At 44.0% G+C, this 14,353-nt stretch overlaps 1 protein-coding gene across 1 annotated transcript in view; it reads left to right on the top strand.

The window, feature by feature from the left end:
• LOC311104475 (E3 ubiquitin-protein ligase rnf213-alpha-like) overlaps positions 1-14,353 on the top strand; it is a 69,981-nt gene that overhangs the window by 26,295 nt on the left and 29,333 nt on the right. The window contains exons 17-33 of the mRNA XM_084146324.1: positions 552-735; positions 1,062-1,235; positions 1,506-1,658; positions 1,806-2,428; positions 4,772-4,931; positions 5,161-5,378; positions 5,497-5,634; positions 5,876-6,040; positions 6,238-7,522; positions 7,647-7,828; positions 7,968-8,123; positions 8,225-11,833; positions 11,992-12,116; positions 12,219-12,332; positions 12,420-12,544; positions 12,682-12,804; positions 12,920-12,984. Coding sequence (XP_084002450.1) covers positions 552-735; positions 1,062-1,235; positions 1,506-1,658; positions 1,806-2,428; positions 4,772-4,931; positions 5,161-5,378; positions 5,497-5,634; positions 5,876-6,040; positions 6,238-7,522; positions 7,647-7,828; positions 7,968-8,123; positions 8,225-11,833; positions 11,992-12,116; positions 12,219-12,332; positions 12,420-12,544; positions 12,682-12,804; positions 12,920-12,984 — 7,599 coding nt within the window. The remainder of the gene's footprint in view (positions 1-551; positions 736-1,061; positions 1,236-1,505; positions 1,659-1,805; positions 2,429-4,771; positions 4,932-5,160; positions 5,379-5,496; positions 5,635-5,875; positions 6,041-6,237; positions 7,523-7,646; positions 7,829-7,967; positions 8,124-8,224; positions 11,834-11,991; positions 12,117-12,218; positions 12,333-12,419; positions 12,545-12,681; positions 12,805-12,919; positions 12,985-14,353) is intronic.

The following is a 14,353-nucleotide window of genomic DNA, read 5'->3' as shown; positions in this document are numbered from 1 at the left end:
GATGAGCTGCACTACCTGAGCCACTTGTGTGGGTTGTAGACTCCGTCTCATGCTACCACTAGAGCATTCAAAAGTGACCAAAACATCAGCCAGGAAGCATAGGATCTGAGAAGTGGTCTGTGGTCACCACCTGCAGAACCACTTCTTTATTGGGGGTGTCTTGCTAATTGCCTATAATTTCCACCTGTTGTCTATTCCATTTGCACAACAGCATGTGAAATGTATTGTCAATCAGTGTTGCTTCCTAAGTGGACAGTTTGATTTCACAGAAGTGTGATTGACTTGGAGTTACATTGTGTTGTTTAAGTGTTCCCTTTATTTTTTTGAGCAGTGTATATAATTACCTTTTTATAAGTAGGTATGAACCCATATAACATTTTATACATCTACTTATAAAATGTTATGCCTTTATGAAACTCAACCGCTTCTGAATTAAATGGAAAATAAACCTTGATGAAGAAGTTGGCTAAGACATATGCCTAATCTCTTATTTTAGTAATTCATATACTGTATAAATCTCAATCTCTTCAATGTTTTTTCTTCTCACACAGAGCAAGTCCGAGGGTAAACTCTTTGACCGGTTCAGGATCAACTGGAAGTTTGGCAAACTCATCTCCGCTATCATCCAGAAGTCCTGGCCGAGAAACGAGCGTGGGGATTACCACGAAGAAGACGAGGTGGTCTTTCAACATCTGCTCTCCTGGACAGCCGCCAAGAACATCTTCCAGCTACATGGTACTTCCATCAGTCTATTTACTGTTCTTCAATCAGTCTATTTAATGGACCTGTTTTAGTGTATGTTCCGATTGCATGATGTTTTTGGCTGCCGTATGGTGCCGCAAACATAGACTCTCCTCTTCTGGCGGTCTTTGGCCATCACTGTGTCCCAGACCTGGTGAAGTTTTTGGAGCTCAAATGTATGTTGTGTTATAAGAGTTTTTGTGATCTCAGTGGTTTAAAATTGAGTCCTGTAACTGTCTCAAGCATTTAACCTATCTTGTTTCAGTATTCAGTGTGCTGCTTTTACCCCATATTGTAATGTAAATCGTATGTGGTTTTAGTTGCAGATGAAAAGCTGATTGACCAGCTCTCTGAAGAAGCCAGGGAAAGGATGACTGTAGCGATCTCGTCCTTCACTGCCATCTCCAACCAGCTGGTCCACGGAAACATCCGGATCAAACTGCTCAACTCCGTCTTGGAGAAGAGGGATACTTTCACAGAGCTGCTGAAAATAGGTAATGTAAGGTTGTGCTTTGTTGGGTTGAAAACGTTCCTTACGTTTCCAGCTTCTTCAGAAATCCTGGTTGGAAGATTATTTCAACTGGGAATTCCCCAACCGGGTTTATAAAAAAATATGGAGCACTTTTGGAACGTTTCCATAATTTTGCAACCCAAGTTCTTTGTTCATATGAAAGGATTTCATAATATTGATAAAGGCTTTCTTTTTTAAATTATCTTAGTGCTTGCTGTTTGCTTATGAAATGTGTATTTTGATCTCGATGCAGACTGTCTTTCGGAGAATGAGCGCTACAAGGACAGCGCCCCCATGAAAAGGCTGCTACTGTGTAGGCAGGAGGAGGTGAAAGCTGTCTACCATGAGAAGGAGCTGGTGGAAGTCCTGCTTACCATGAGCCGCAAACTACAGGAACATGTCATAGGTAGGTGTGTGTGCTGCTAAGCAAATCTGTGAATGTGTTTGAAAAGTAATGGGTGAATGAAAGTCAAATCTTTCCAGGGAAGGTTGTGTTTGGTTGGTCTGAACAGTGGTCCTAATAATTTTCATACTTTATCCCTCTATGTTGCAGTTGACTTTGAAGGCTTGGAAGAGAGACTACAGACCAACATCGAGGCCATGACCCTGGACCAATTCATGGAGGTCCATCCGTTTGACCAGCTTTCCTCTCCGATGGCCGGTGTGGTCACCTTCTTCGAACTCGATGACGACGTGAGAGAGATGGCAGGGGTTCTGCACACATTCAAAGACAGCTACATCTTCAAGTTGTGCTGGGAGAAACAGGCCCAAGACCTTGCCAGGAGAGATGGATATGACGAAGACCATGAAGAACCGGCGGAATCGGTCGACTACTTCGTAGGACCAGACGAAATACACAGCGATATTTTTCTGCCTTGCTATGCTAAGTACGTTGAGATCTACAAATGCCTGAAGAACGGCAGCCTTCTGCTCGAAGAGGTCGATACTCTCTTCAAGGCCTACAGAGGCAAGTACGAAGAGCTGGCTCAGGACTTGGATATCATGTGCAGAAATGACAAGTCAGATAACAAACAGTGGATCCAGAGAAGGGTGCAGCAGATTGAGCAGTACCACGAGCTTCACCTGGCTGTGGAGTCGGCTCAGGTCATCATGCTGGTCAAGCAGACTCTGAACCTTCAAGGCAACTTCCAAGTCCTGCAGACACTGCTTGAAGTTGTGAGTTGGTGTGAATTGCTGTTTCATTTATTTGTTGTCACTGGTTTAAAACAAATGTCTACCTCTTTTCTGCACATTCACTGACGTAGCTAGGCAGCTAGTGTCGTTACGTGACTTACTTTAATGTATGACTGTTATTTATCGAATCACCTATCTATGTTTAATTGTCACTTGATTAAATTAATAATGTAACAATTAACTCATTAGGAATTTGGGGCACCACGGAAGAAGTTGTTTAACGAGTTACCATCTCCCGAATTAAACTCTTAGAAGATAAATATGTTATATCGATAACAGTCACTTATTAAATAATGACCTCTTATCAGTCTCATTCTGAATGTCGCATAATCCTGGAACCTGCAAGAACCCTAACCTTATTGATGAATCAGCAATACACAAATTGGCTTAATTATTTATTTACTAACTAAATAATAACACAATACAAACACAGGTTATTGATTACTAACGTAATACAATGAAAACAGGTGCCTAGTGGACTGGACTAACAATCACATGACTGCTTGGGTAGAAGGAGGGTCAGAGTGGAAGGGAGAGACAGATTCAAACTATCGTGGTTACTTTGGAGACTATGCTCACAGTAGTCATAAATCTTATGCACCCTATTAACGCTCTTTCAGATTAGAAATGCAACATGTATTTACGTGTAGCTGTCCTCGATAGTTGAGTTGATGATGTAGGACTCTGGTTTGCCCACCAGAGATCCCAATGTAATTGGTAGAGTTTCTGGTCGTAGTACTGGTTAGAATGGATACTTCAGATGTACCAGCGGTTGTCGGAGAGGGATTGTCCTTCCCACTTCGTGTCTTTAGTGAAAGTTCTCTAGACGACTATACATGCCAGCTGCAGACTGAAATGATAAGGTCTAGTGCATTGTCGTCTTCTTCACCTCGTGTAGAGGTTGAGAGTTTCAGAGTTTCTCCATTTCAAACGTGTGGACAATGTCTCACGTTTTCTGGTCTTTCTAGTCTAACCATTTTGTAACGTGTAGCTTCAGCTTCACGCTTCTTGGTCTTGTAGAGTGTCAACTATTTTAAGCCGTGGGGCTTACTGGTCTGGTAGAAATTCAACCATTTGCAATGTTTGGCTCACACTTCACATCTGCTGGCCTAAAGGTTGATTTGTTTTTCAAGGCTTTTTATGCACTCGGGGTAAAAGGGGCTTCCATCATGTTTACACGATCTCTGATGTCACTCGGGGCGTGAGTAGTCACTGTGCGTAGTTTATATGAAAAACGATTATCTCGTTAGAAGACTAAAATCACATTCCTATCTTCACCAAAATACTCTCATACTTAATCATATATTTTATACAACATTTAGATGTAAACTTGATAGATAGAATATGTACACTTTCTGAGTTACAGTTATTACTTGATACCATCCTTAATGACATCACAAAATAATCAACAATATGACATGATTATTCTTTAGATCCCCACTGACCATTTCCCACATTCTTTTAAGTAGGAATATTGTTTCATTATCCACTTTTGGATGTTGGAGTCTTAGCGGGAAGACTTCCTTTGTCTCACAGGGAAATTCTTTCTTCCCATACTAGAGACCAAAAGGAGTCCTTTTCTGCAAACTATTTATGACTGGCTGTTAAGTCATAAAACTGGCCCCAAGGAAAGGGGGTGTTCAAACCTTTGCCTAGCAGGAATGTTTGATCCTCAACCTATGAGGGCAAGTCATGATACATACATATCCAATTTGTAAGTCGCTCTGGATAAGAGCGTCTGCTAAATGATGTAAATGTAAATGACACTAGTTACCTTGGTAATAAACTTATTCTAGCCAGCCAACTGTCCTAAGCTACCTCTCAAACATAGAAAATGTTAGCAAGTTTGCTTTTGCCAATAGGCAACATTGTATCAGCTTTCTAGCTAGTTTACAATATATACCAAAAATGTACGTATGTCCTGGCCACCACTGCCGAAAATGACAGCGCTCGTCAAAAGTTGATTTAACAAATTAATGCTAGCTAGCTAACAAACTGCATTGCGCCGACATTGCACTGCACTTTAATTAAAAAAGGTAATTTATGTTTGAGCTGACACCCGTGGCGTTTACCATTAAATATTATCTTGCAGAATGTCAAGGACATTGTCAGGTGCGTTGTCGGTGCAGTGTGATTTGTTTGAATCCCAACCAAAGTTATCTGAAGCTAACATTGCCAGGATGTGTGTTCGGTTTTCTGTATGATATGGAACGTTAATAAGGCATTTTGGCTAGAACTACACTGTGTTAAACCTTCAGCCAATCAGAACCAAGTAGTGGTATAACAAACAATACTCAAACAAATTCGGTGTTTCTCTGTTGTCAGACGCATGAGGACTTTAAGAGGGAGCACCTAGATCGTATTGACAACGACCTGATGCAGACAAAGCTGGTTCTGGTGGACATCACAGAGCCCCGCAGACTGTGCCTCCAGGAGCTCGGCCTCAGGAAAAACTTTGTCATCTGGGTTAAAGAGGCTCTTGAAGGTAAATTGGCTGATGGAGTATCATCTGGGTTAAATAAGCTTTGTTTGAATAATCAGTCACTAACTGTATCTATTGAAAATAGATAGTCACATGTTTCATGTGATTATCATGAGGTCTCATCATGTTATTTGTTATTCTGTATCCAAACTGCCTGTCTACAAATTACCCATTGTGGGATAAATGTAGTGCTATTGAATTGGATTAATCAGTCTGTTGTGCATTATTCCAGATATAAACGAGCTTAAAGTGTTTGTTGACCTGGCCTCCATCTCTGCTGGGGAGAATGACCTCGACGTGGACCGTGTGGCCTGTTTCCACGACGCCGTCCTGGGTTACTCCCCGATGCTGTACGAACTGAAGCCAGACTCCGGTTTTCAGGCCTTCAAGGAGGTGCTGAAGAAGCTGTGGAGGGCATTGGACAATGACAACAACATCCCAAAGAAGCTGGTGAGAGTTTGATATCTAACTTATTTTCAACCTACCTTTTAAATAAGCCAAAACTTCAAAAAGTGAACTATCCCTTTAAAAGTGGAAAACTACCTGACTGTGAATGTCCTTATTGCAGCGTGACACAGCGCGCCACCTTGAGTGGTTGAAGACTGTGAAGGACAGCCATGGATCTGTGGAACTATCCTCTCTCTCCTTAGCATCAGCCATCAACAGTAAAGGAATCTACATAATCAGTGCCCAGAACCAAAAGAAGGTAGGCCTGAACAATAAGCCATAGAATATACAGTTGTGTAACTTTGAGTTTATTTTCAAGATGGTTGAAACTATCAGCTGTTACTCATGTTCATTTTAGCCAGGACTTTGTTCCAACTGCTTACCTATGCTTTGAAGTTCGGTTAAAACTTTTAGAATAAAACTTCAGTGGAGTAGAATAATGACATCCTAGTTCTACAGTGCCATGCTTCGACAGTATTTTTGTCTGTTTGTCCTTCCAGTTGAGCCTGGACACGGCCCTGAAACTGCAGATCCCAGAGGAGCACGACGAGGGCCATGAGATGCGCCGTTACTCCCTGGAGGACCTGCGGGAACTGCAGAACAAACTCATGCTCATGTCCGGGAAAGGGGACCAGGGCCAGTGTGAGGTGGACCAGTTTGCAGAGGTACTGTAGTCTTTCTGTATCTTTGTCTTTAATTTAACATTTATTTAACCAGGCAAGTCAGTTGAGGTTGAAGCCTCTTCTCTAAGGTGAGCTTGGTAAATATACTGCTATGTTGTTTTAGTCATATAGTTATAGCAGAGAGGAGCATTTGGTATGGGCTGTTATAAAACAAGGATTCACTTTGTACTTTTCCTCAGGTTTTTGCCAGTGTCCAGAGGCTAGCTGTGGCATTCATTGCCCTGTTCACAGCTGGGAACCCCCTTTTCAGACACTGGGAGGCCAACATCAACTGTAGTTCCCTCAGCCAAGACGCCGGGATCATCATGGACTTCAACCTTGGCAGCATTGTAAGTGTGATTATGGTGGAGGGCAGCATCGTGGAACAGCTTCCCGAGCTGTGCAGGAAGATGGAGAAGTGTCTGAAGTACTGGAATGACTTCATGGACAAACAAAGATCCCACAATTACTACCTGAACTACTACACCGCTGAGCAGATCGTATACCTGTGCAGTAAGCTCACTCAGCAGAATGTGTCGAATTTGGAGGACCAAGTTCTCATGATGCTTTCCTTCGTCAAACCCAACTGCACGGCTTCTGATCTTAGGCAAACCTGGCACACACTCCAATACGAGATCCTCACTAACCCACCTGAGCAAAATGAGGACATTGACTTCCAGACTTTTGTTGAGGTGCCGAGCAGTGCACAGGGAGGTCCAGATTTCATTAGAGAGTTTAATCTCTCTTCAGACGATCTTCCAAGTCTTGTGGAGCACATTAGCGGCTCAGGAAAGTTGGACTTGATGTGGAACGCCTACATGAGAGACATGAAGAGTTTCCTCCCAGACACTCTCGATGTCCGAAGCTTTGGAAGACTGTTAGAAATTCTGACCAACATAGGTGATGAGAATGAAGGAGACATGACTGATGAGAATAAAGTCAAAAGCATTGAAAGACTGATGCCCAAGGGCCTGGCTATCGGAAGTCCAAACCTCATAGTTTCCCCACACGACGAGATCCTGACGGCTTGCATCTCCATTTACATGAGCAGCAAACACGAGCCGCTGCCCACATACGATGAGGTCCTACTGTGCAGCTCCTTCATGCCTTACGAGCAGGTGGAGCTGTTCCTCAGACGTTGCCTCACTGCCGGGTACAGAGGACAGAAGATCTACACCATGCTCTACGGAGATCAGCTGAGCTACGACGTCAGCTCCAAAGTGGAGAGCTTTTTCCAGCGAATCAAAATGCAGAGCAGGAAGGACTACAGGCTCGTGATCATCTGCAGCTCGGACCGAGAGCATGCCTACCTTCCCTCGGCCTTCAGCCAGTACAGGTTGCACATGGTGCCCCAGGAACCCCTGAGCGGTATCCAGAGATACCTCAACAAACACTACACTGTCCCGTCAGATCAGAGCAGTGCTGCTGCTGTGTTCAAGGACAGACTGTTTGTTGGAGTTGTGTTGTCCAGTAGAGCTGGAGTTGGTGAGTATATTTGGCCTTCAGTTTATGTATACTCTTTTGTTGATCATTGAATTGGTGGTTTGATATATCCTACTTCTCTGCTGGATTTATGCTCAAAATAATGACATGTTCTTCACACTTTCAGGTAAGTCCCTTTACATCAAGAGGCTGTATGAAAAACTGAAACACTCCACCAAGAAGCCTTCACTGCTGAAATGCATCCGCTTGATCGAGCCAAGGGTTGATGAGAATGTCATTCTTCAGTCTCTGCTGAATACCCCCAAGTTGAAAGAGCTCACCATCTTCCACTTCGATGTCACATCTTCAGTAAATATTCTGTAGCCTATTGGTCATTATGACTTGCTTAGTGATACTTTAACTATTTTTGATAGAATGTTTATCCATGCTAATTCGTTCTGTGATATTTTGATGAAATTCTTCTTCTTTTTTTTGTATTTATCAACAGGTGCAGAAAGGCCTCTATGAGTTTCTCTTCAAACTGTTGGTCTTGGGATATTTGATGGATTCTGAGGGAAGGATGTGGAAATGCAGCAACAAGCAGCTTTACGTCATTGAGATCCTACAGTCAACAGGGAACTTGCCCAGAAATGGCCCAAGAACAGTAAATATTTAGTTCCTTGGTGTTAAATCCCATACATTTTGATTGTGATAAGAGAAAAAGCACACTCTCACTTTCGTTCTTCACACTTTATTTCTTTACAGAATGCAAGTGCCAACTCCACATTCCTGGATGTGTTCCCAAATGTCTTCTGCCGCCCACCAAAAGAGGTTCTAGATCTGGAAATGAGGATGCTAGAAGACCCCTCCTTTGTAAAGCTTGAAGACCCATTAATGGATGACGAAGAGTTCAGGAGTGAAGCGTACCAACGACCCTACCAGTATCTGACGCGTTTCCATAATCATATCGACCTGGACACCTTCATGTACAATGGAGTGGAAGGCACCTATGTAGAATGTCTACAGATGCTCTTTATGTTCTGTGGCATAATAGACCCATCGTGGGCCGAGTTAAGGAATTTCGCATGGTTCCTAAACCTTCAACTACAAGACTGTGAGACGTCAGTCTTTTGTGATGCCTCTTTCACCGGGGACACCCTCCAGGGTTTCAAGAACTTTGTGGTGGACTTCATGATTCTGATGGCCAAGGACTTTGCCACTCCGTCCCTCAGCATCTCTGACCAGAGCCCCGGGAGGCAGCAAATGGACCTGACTGGGGTCAGCGATGAAGACTTGGCTCCCTTCCGGATCAGGAAGAGATGGGAGTCAGAACCACATCCGTACATCTTCTTCAACGATGACCATGTGTCCATGACCTTCATTGGCTTCCATCTTCAGCCCAATGAACAGAACTCTGTTGACGCCATCGATCCATCCACAAGAAGGGTGATCAAAAGAGACATCATGACCAGAGAGCTGTACGAGGGTCTGACGCTACAGAGAGTCCCTTTCAACATCGACTTTGACCAACTGCCCAGAGGGGAGAAGATTGAACGCCTTTGCAACGTCTTGGGAATCCAGTGGCCTCTTGATCCTGACGAAACGTATGAGCTCACCACCGACAACATACTGAAGATGCTGGCCATCCACATGCGGTTCAGGTGTGGCATCCCAGTCATAATCATGGGGGAGACAGGCTGTGGGAAGACAAGGCTCATTAAATTCCTCTGTGAGCTTAGGAGGAGCGGAGTGGCCACGGAGAACATGAAGCTAGTCAAAGTTCACGGTGGAACCAGCTCAGACATGATCTACACCAAAGTCCGGGAAGCAGAAGCCATTGCGTTCACCAACAAACAAGACTACGGCTTTGACTCTGTACTCTTCTTTGACGAAGCCAACACCACTGAAGCCATTAGCAGTATCAAGGAAGTCCTCTGTGATAATACAGTGGAGGGAGAGTGTTTGGTGCCCCATTGCGGCTTGCAGATCATCGCCGCGTGCAACCCTTACAGAAAACACACTGACGAGATGATTCAGAGGTTGGAGTCTGCTGGACTGGGATATCGAGTCAGAGCTGAAGAGACTGATGAGAAGCTGGGCTCTATCCCTCTCCGCCAGTTGGTGTACAGAGTCCAGGCCTTGCCCCCCAGCATGATACCTCTGGTGTGGGACTTTGGACAGCTCAACGATCACACTGAAAAAATGTACATCCAGCAGATTGTCCAGAGGGTGGTTGAGACCAACACGATCGATATAGCGTACACCAGGTTGATCGCGGATGTCCTGTCTGCTTCGCAGAGGTACATGCGGACAAGGAAAGACGAATGTAGCTTTGTAAGTCTGAGGGACGTGGAACGTTGCATGCAAGCCTTTGTGTGGTTCTACAAAAACCATGCGATGCTGCTTGCTGAGCTAAATCAGTATCAGAGAAATCAAAACGCTGAGAGGAACAAGAGGGAGCCAGAAGCAAGAGACCCAGTCTTGTGGTCTGTAGTGATGGCTCTGGGAGTATGCTACCACGCCTGCTTGGAAAACAAGGACAAGTACAGACAGAGAATCTGCAAATACCTCACTGAATCCTACACCCCATTCAAAGTGATGCAGGAGATCTCCCTCATGCAGGATCTCCTTCTGAGCGGAGTGCCCCTGGGTGAAACTATTGCACGAAACAACGCTCTGAAAGAGAATGTCTTCATGATGGTGGTCTGTATAGAGCTGAGAATCCCCCTGTTCTTGGTGGGGAAACCTGGGAGTTCAAAATCTCTGTCTAAAACCTTGGTGGCAGATGCCATGCAGGGCCAAGCCGCACACTCTGACCTCTACAAAAGGCTGAAGCAGATTCACCTGGTGTCCTTCCAGTGCAGCCCTCACTCCACACCAGAGGGCATCATCAACACGTTCAAGCAATGTGGTCGCTTCCAAGAGGGGAAGAACCTGAAGGAGTATATATCTGTGGTGGTGCTGGATGAGATTGGCTTGGCCGAGGATTCTCCCAAAATGCCCCTGAAAACCCTCCATCCTCTGCTAGAAGAGGGATGCATCGATGATGAGCCGCTACCGCACAAAAAGGTTGGATTCATCGGCATCTCCAACTGGGCTTTGGATCCTGCGAAGATGAATAGAGGCATTTTCGTCTCACGTGGCGACCCCGACGAGAAAGAGCTGATTGAGAGCGCTAAAGGCATATGCTCGTCTGACACAATGATTTTGGAGAAGGTCAGGGATTTCTTCCAACCCTTTGCCAGGGCCTACCTAAACATCTGCCATAAACAGGGGAAAGGTTTCTTTGGTTTGCGTGACTACTACAGCTTGATCAAGATGATTTTCGCGGTGACCAAGGCCTCCGAACAGAGGCCTAGTGCAGAGAAGATTGTGGAGGCGGTCCTCAGGAACTTCAGTGGCAGGGACGACGTGGATGCAGTCACGGTCTTCACCAAAAGGCTCCAGAAAATACAGATCAACCTGAATCTGGAGAGCACCAGCGCCATCGATCTTGTGAGACAAAACATTTCAGCGATTGGCCAGGAGGAAGAATGCCGCTACTTGCTAGTTCTGACCAAGAACTATGCAGCCCTACAGATCCTGCAGCAGACCTTCTTCTCCGAGAGCTGCCAGCCAGAGATTATCTTCGGGTCTAGCTTCCCCAAGGACCAAGAGTACACCCAGATCTGCCGCAACATCAACCGAGTCAAGATCTGCATGGAAACCGGTCAAACCGTTGTGCTCCTGAACTTGCAGAACCTCTACGAAAGTCTCTACGATGCTCTGAACCAGTACTACGTCTGCTTGGGAGGACAGAAGTACGTTGACCTGGGACTGGGGACACATCGTGTCAAATGTAGAGTGCACAAAGACTTCAGGCTGATTGTCATTGAGGAGAAAGAGGTGGTCTACAAACAGTTTCCAATCCCTCTCATCAACAGGCTTGAGAAGCACTATCTGGACATCCATACAGTTCTCAAGGAGGAACAAAGAGCAGTTGTTGTAGAGTTGGAGAAATGGGTTGGGCAGTTTGTGGCCCTTAATAACCAACACTCCATGGCCCCCCAGACATACAAGTACCTACCTCCTGACGTTTTCATTGGCTTCCATTACGACACATGTGCTTCGGTGGTCCTCCAAATGACAGAGAAACAGAGGGGCGAGACAGACATTTCTGACCCCCAAAGAAGAGTCCTGGATGAGGCCAAACTGATCCTTCTGAATTGTGCCACTCCAGACTCGGTGGTTCGGTTGGACTGCACTGGTCTCCCCCGGGTGGAGAGTGAACATCTGGCCAGGGTCTACTTTGAGGACCAGAAGAACAGCTCTTTGGCCGACTTCATCTTCTCTCACACTCAACAAGACGAGCAATGCCATTCCTCCTTCACAGAGGTAACCATTTTTTTCATCACAATCAAAAGTAGGCTTTAAAAATTCAAGAAACGTTCCAGAAATTTCTGAAAACCCTGGGAACTTTGGGATATTACATTTTGCAACTCTTATTAAACGTTTGTTTATATAGTGCTAATTTCTTATTTGAACTTTCCCAGGTGACCACCTTTTCCAGACTTTTAACAGCATCAGATATTGGACCACTGGAAGAGGTTGTGCACAATGTCGAGCTTCTCTCTCTTCAGCAGTTTGACACTGAGCACTCCTTCCTCAAGAAGATCAGGTTTGACACGTTTTAGTTCATCCTCATAATGCTTTATTGATTATCCATTAGCCGTTGAGTTGAAAGCTTTTGGTCAGGTTAAAAACATTGCTCTCTTCTTAGGCATTTCCTCAAGTCTGGAAATGGGAGAGAGAATACATCTGGCAACAAAATACTGATCATTCAGTCAGATTTTGATGAAGCGTCGCACAGTGCAAATCTCATTGCCTCCGCCAAGTAAGTGAAGTCTGGAATACATTTAATTTGATAAATACATACAACTAAATCGGATTCTATCTTAATAATTTATCTAATTCATTTCAGATATTCTGCCATCAATGAAATCAACAAATCAAGACAAGAGGAGATGGGAGGCAAGGTCTTCGTCTACTTCATTACTAAACTGCCAAGAATGGAAGGAGGGACATCCTATGTTGGATTTCATGGAGGTGAGGTTATCGTTGGTTCCAACATTTTACAGCTTTAGAACATGTTGAAATGGTATACGTGTACAAAAGATAATCTGAGATTGAAATATATGTATATATTTTTTTCATTAAGTTATACATTTTTTAAAATCCCATAGACCCCTGGAGGTCAGTTCATATAGATGACCTCAGAAGATCTAAAGATATTGTGTCAGATATCAAAGCCTTGAGAAACCTTACCATCAGTCAACTGTTTGAGGAGAAGAAGGATGAGCCTGAAGGTGAATTACCTTTTACACTTGTTTTGATAATAATGACAATGTCTTCATACTGATACACTTCTTCAGAATGAAGTACCTGTCAACATAGTTAAGAGCCTTCTATGTTTGTGCACAGCTATGGAAGTAGATGACATGTACACTGAGACAGAGCAGCAGGAATTGGAACACGAAGACCAAACAGTGAGTTTTACAGTATTACTTACCCACCAGTGTTGTGATTGGCTGTGATATTCGCCTATTGATTTCTCCTGCCAGAGGGGCATCCGTTGTCAAAATGGGATTGCCATTCTGACTTTGTGGTTGTGTTATATAGTGCGAATGTCATTTCCTGGTTGCTACAATTCTACACAGTTCGCTCAATTTCAGTTTATGTAAGAAAACAAGCACTGAGTAGTGTAGGGCAGGGCTGCCCAACCCTCTTCCTGGAGATCTACCGTCCTGTGGGTTTTCAGTCCAATCATAATTTAACACACCTGATTCTACTTATTAGCTGCTCAACAAGACCTTAACTAGCTGAATCAGATTTGCTAGATTCCCTACACTAGTCATCTCACATAAACTGAAATTGTGCAAACGGTGTAGAAACAATCCTATTTTTGGTTGAAAGGTCCTATATGACAGGTCTACAGTATATAGCATTAGAAACAGATATAATGTCATTGTTTAAATGTGGATGGACTTTGATGTTAGACTAACATTTAGGTGTTTAATAGTTGCTACAATATTGTTTTGGCATTCTGTATGTTGGACTTCCTCTGGTAGGGTTTGACTGTAAAACACTATCATTCCGCTATTAGCGGCAGATAAATTATCAACATTTTCTGAAATTACAATGCAAAAATTTAAAACAATCCTGTGTGTAGCACCATTTTAAATATCGTACATATGTACATAACCCATGTTGTTTTAGTGTACATACAGTGCATTTGGAAAGTATTCAGCCCCTTGACTTTTTTCACATTTTGTTACGTTACAGCCTTGTTCTAAAATGGATTACCCTCTATACCCCATAATGACAAAGCAAAAACAGGTTTTTAGAAATGTTTGCAAATGTATAAAATACAAAAACTGGAAATCACATTTACATAAGTATTCAGACCCTTTACTCAGTACTTTGTTGAAGCACCTTTGGCAGCGATTACAGCCTTGAGTCTTCTTGGGTATGACGCTACGAGCTTGGCACACCTGTATTTGGGGAGTTTCTCCAATTCTTCTCTGCAGATCCTCTCAAGCTCGGTCAGGTTGGATGGGGAGCATTGCTGCACAGCTATTTTCAGGTCTCTTCAGAGATGTTTGATCGTGTTCAAGTCCGGGCTCTGGCTGGGCCCCTCAAAGACATTCAGAGACTTGTCCTGAAGCCACTTCTGCGTTGTCTTAGCTGTGTGCTTAGGGTCGTTGTCCTGTTGGAAGGTGAACCTTCATCCCAGTCTGAGGTCCTGAGCGCTCTGGAGCAGGTTTTCATCAAGGATCTCTCTGTACTTTGCTCCGTTCATCTTTCCCTTGATCCTGACTAGTCTCCCAGTCCCTGCTGCTGAAAAACATCCCCATA

This window comes from Coregonus lavaretus (genome assembly GCF_964263955.1).
Source record: "Coregonus lavaretus genome assembly, chromosome: 28".
NCBI lineage: Eukaryota > Metazoa > Chordata > Actinopteri > Salmoniformes > Salmonidae > Coregonus > Coregonus lavaretus.
This window is presented reverse-complemented; position numbering and strand designations above follow the sequence as displayed.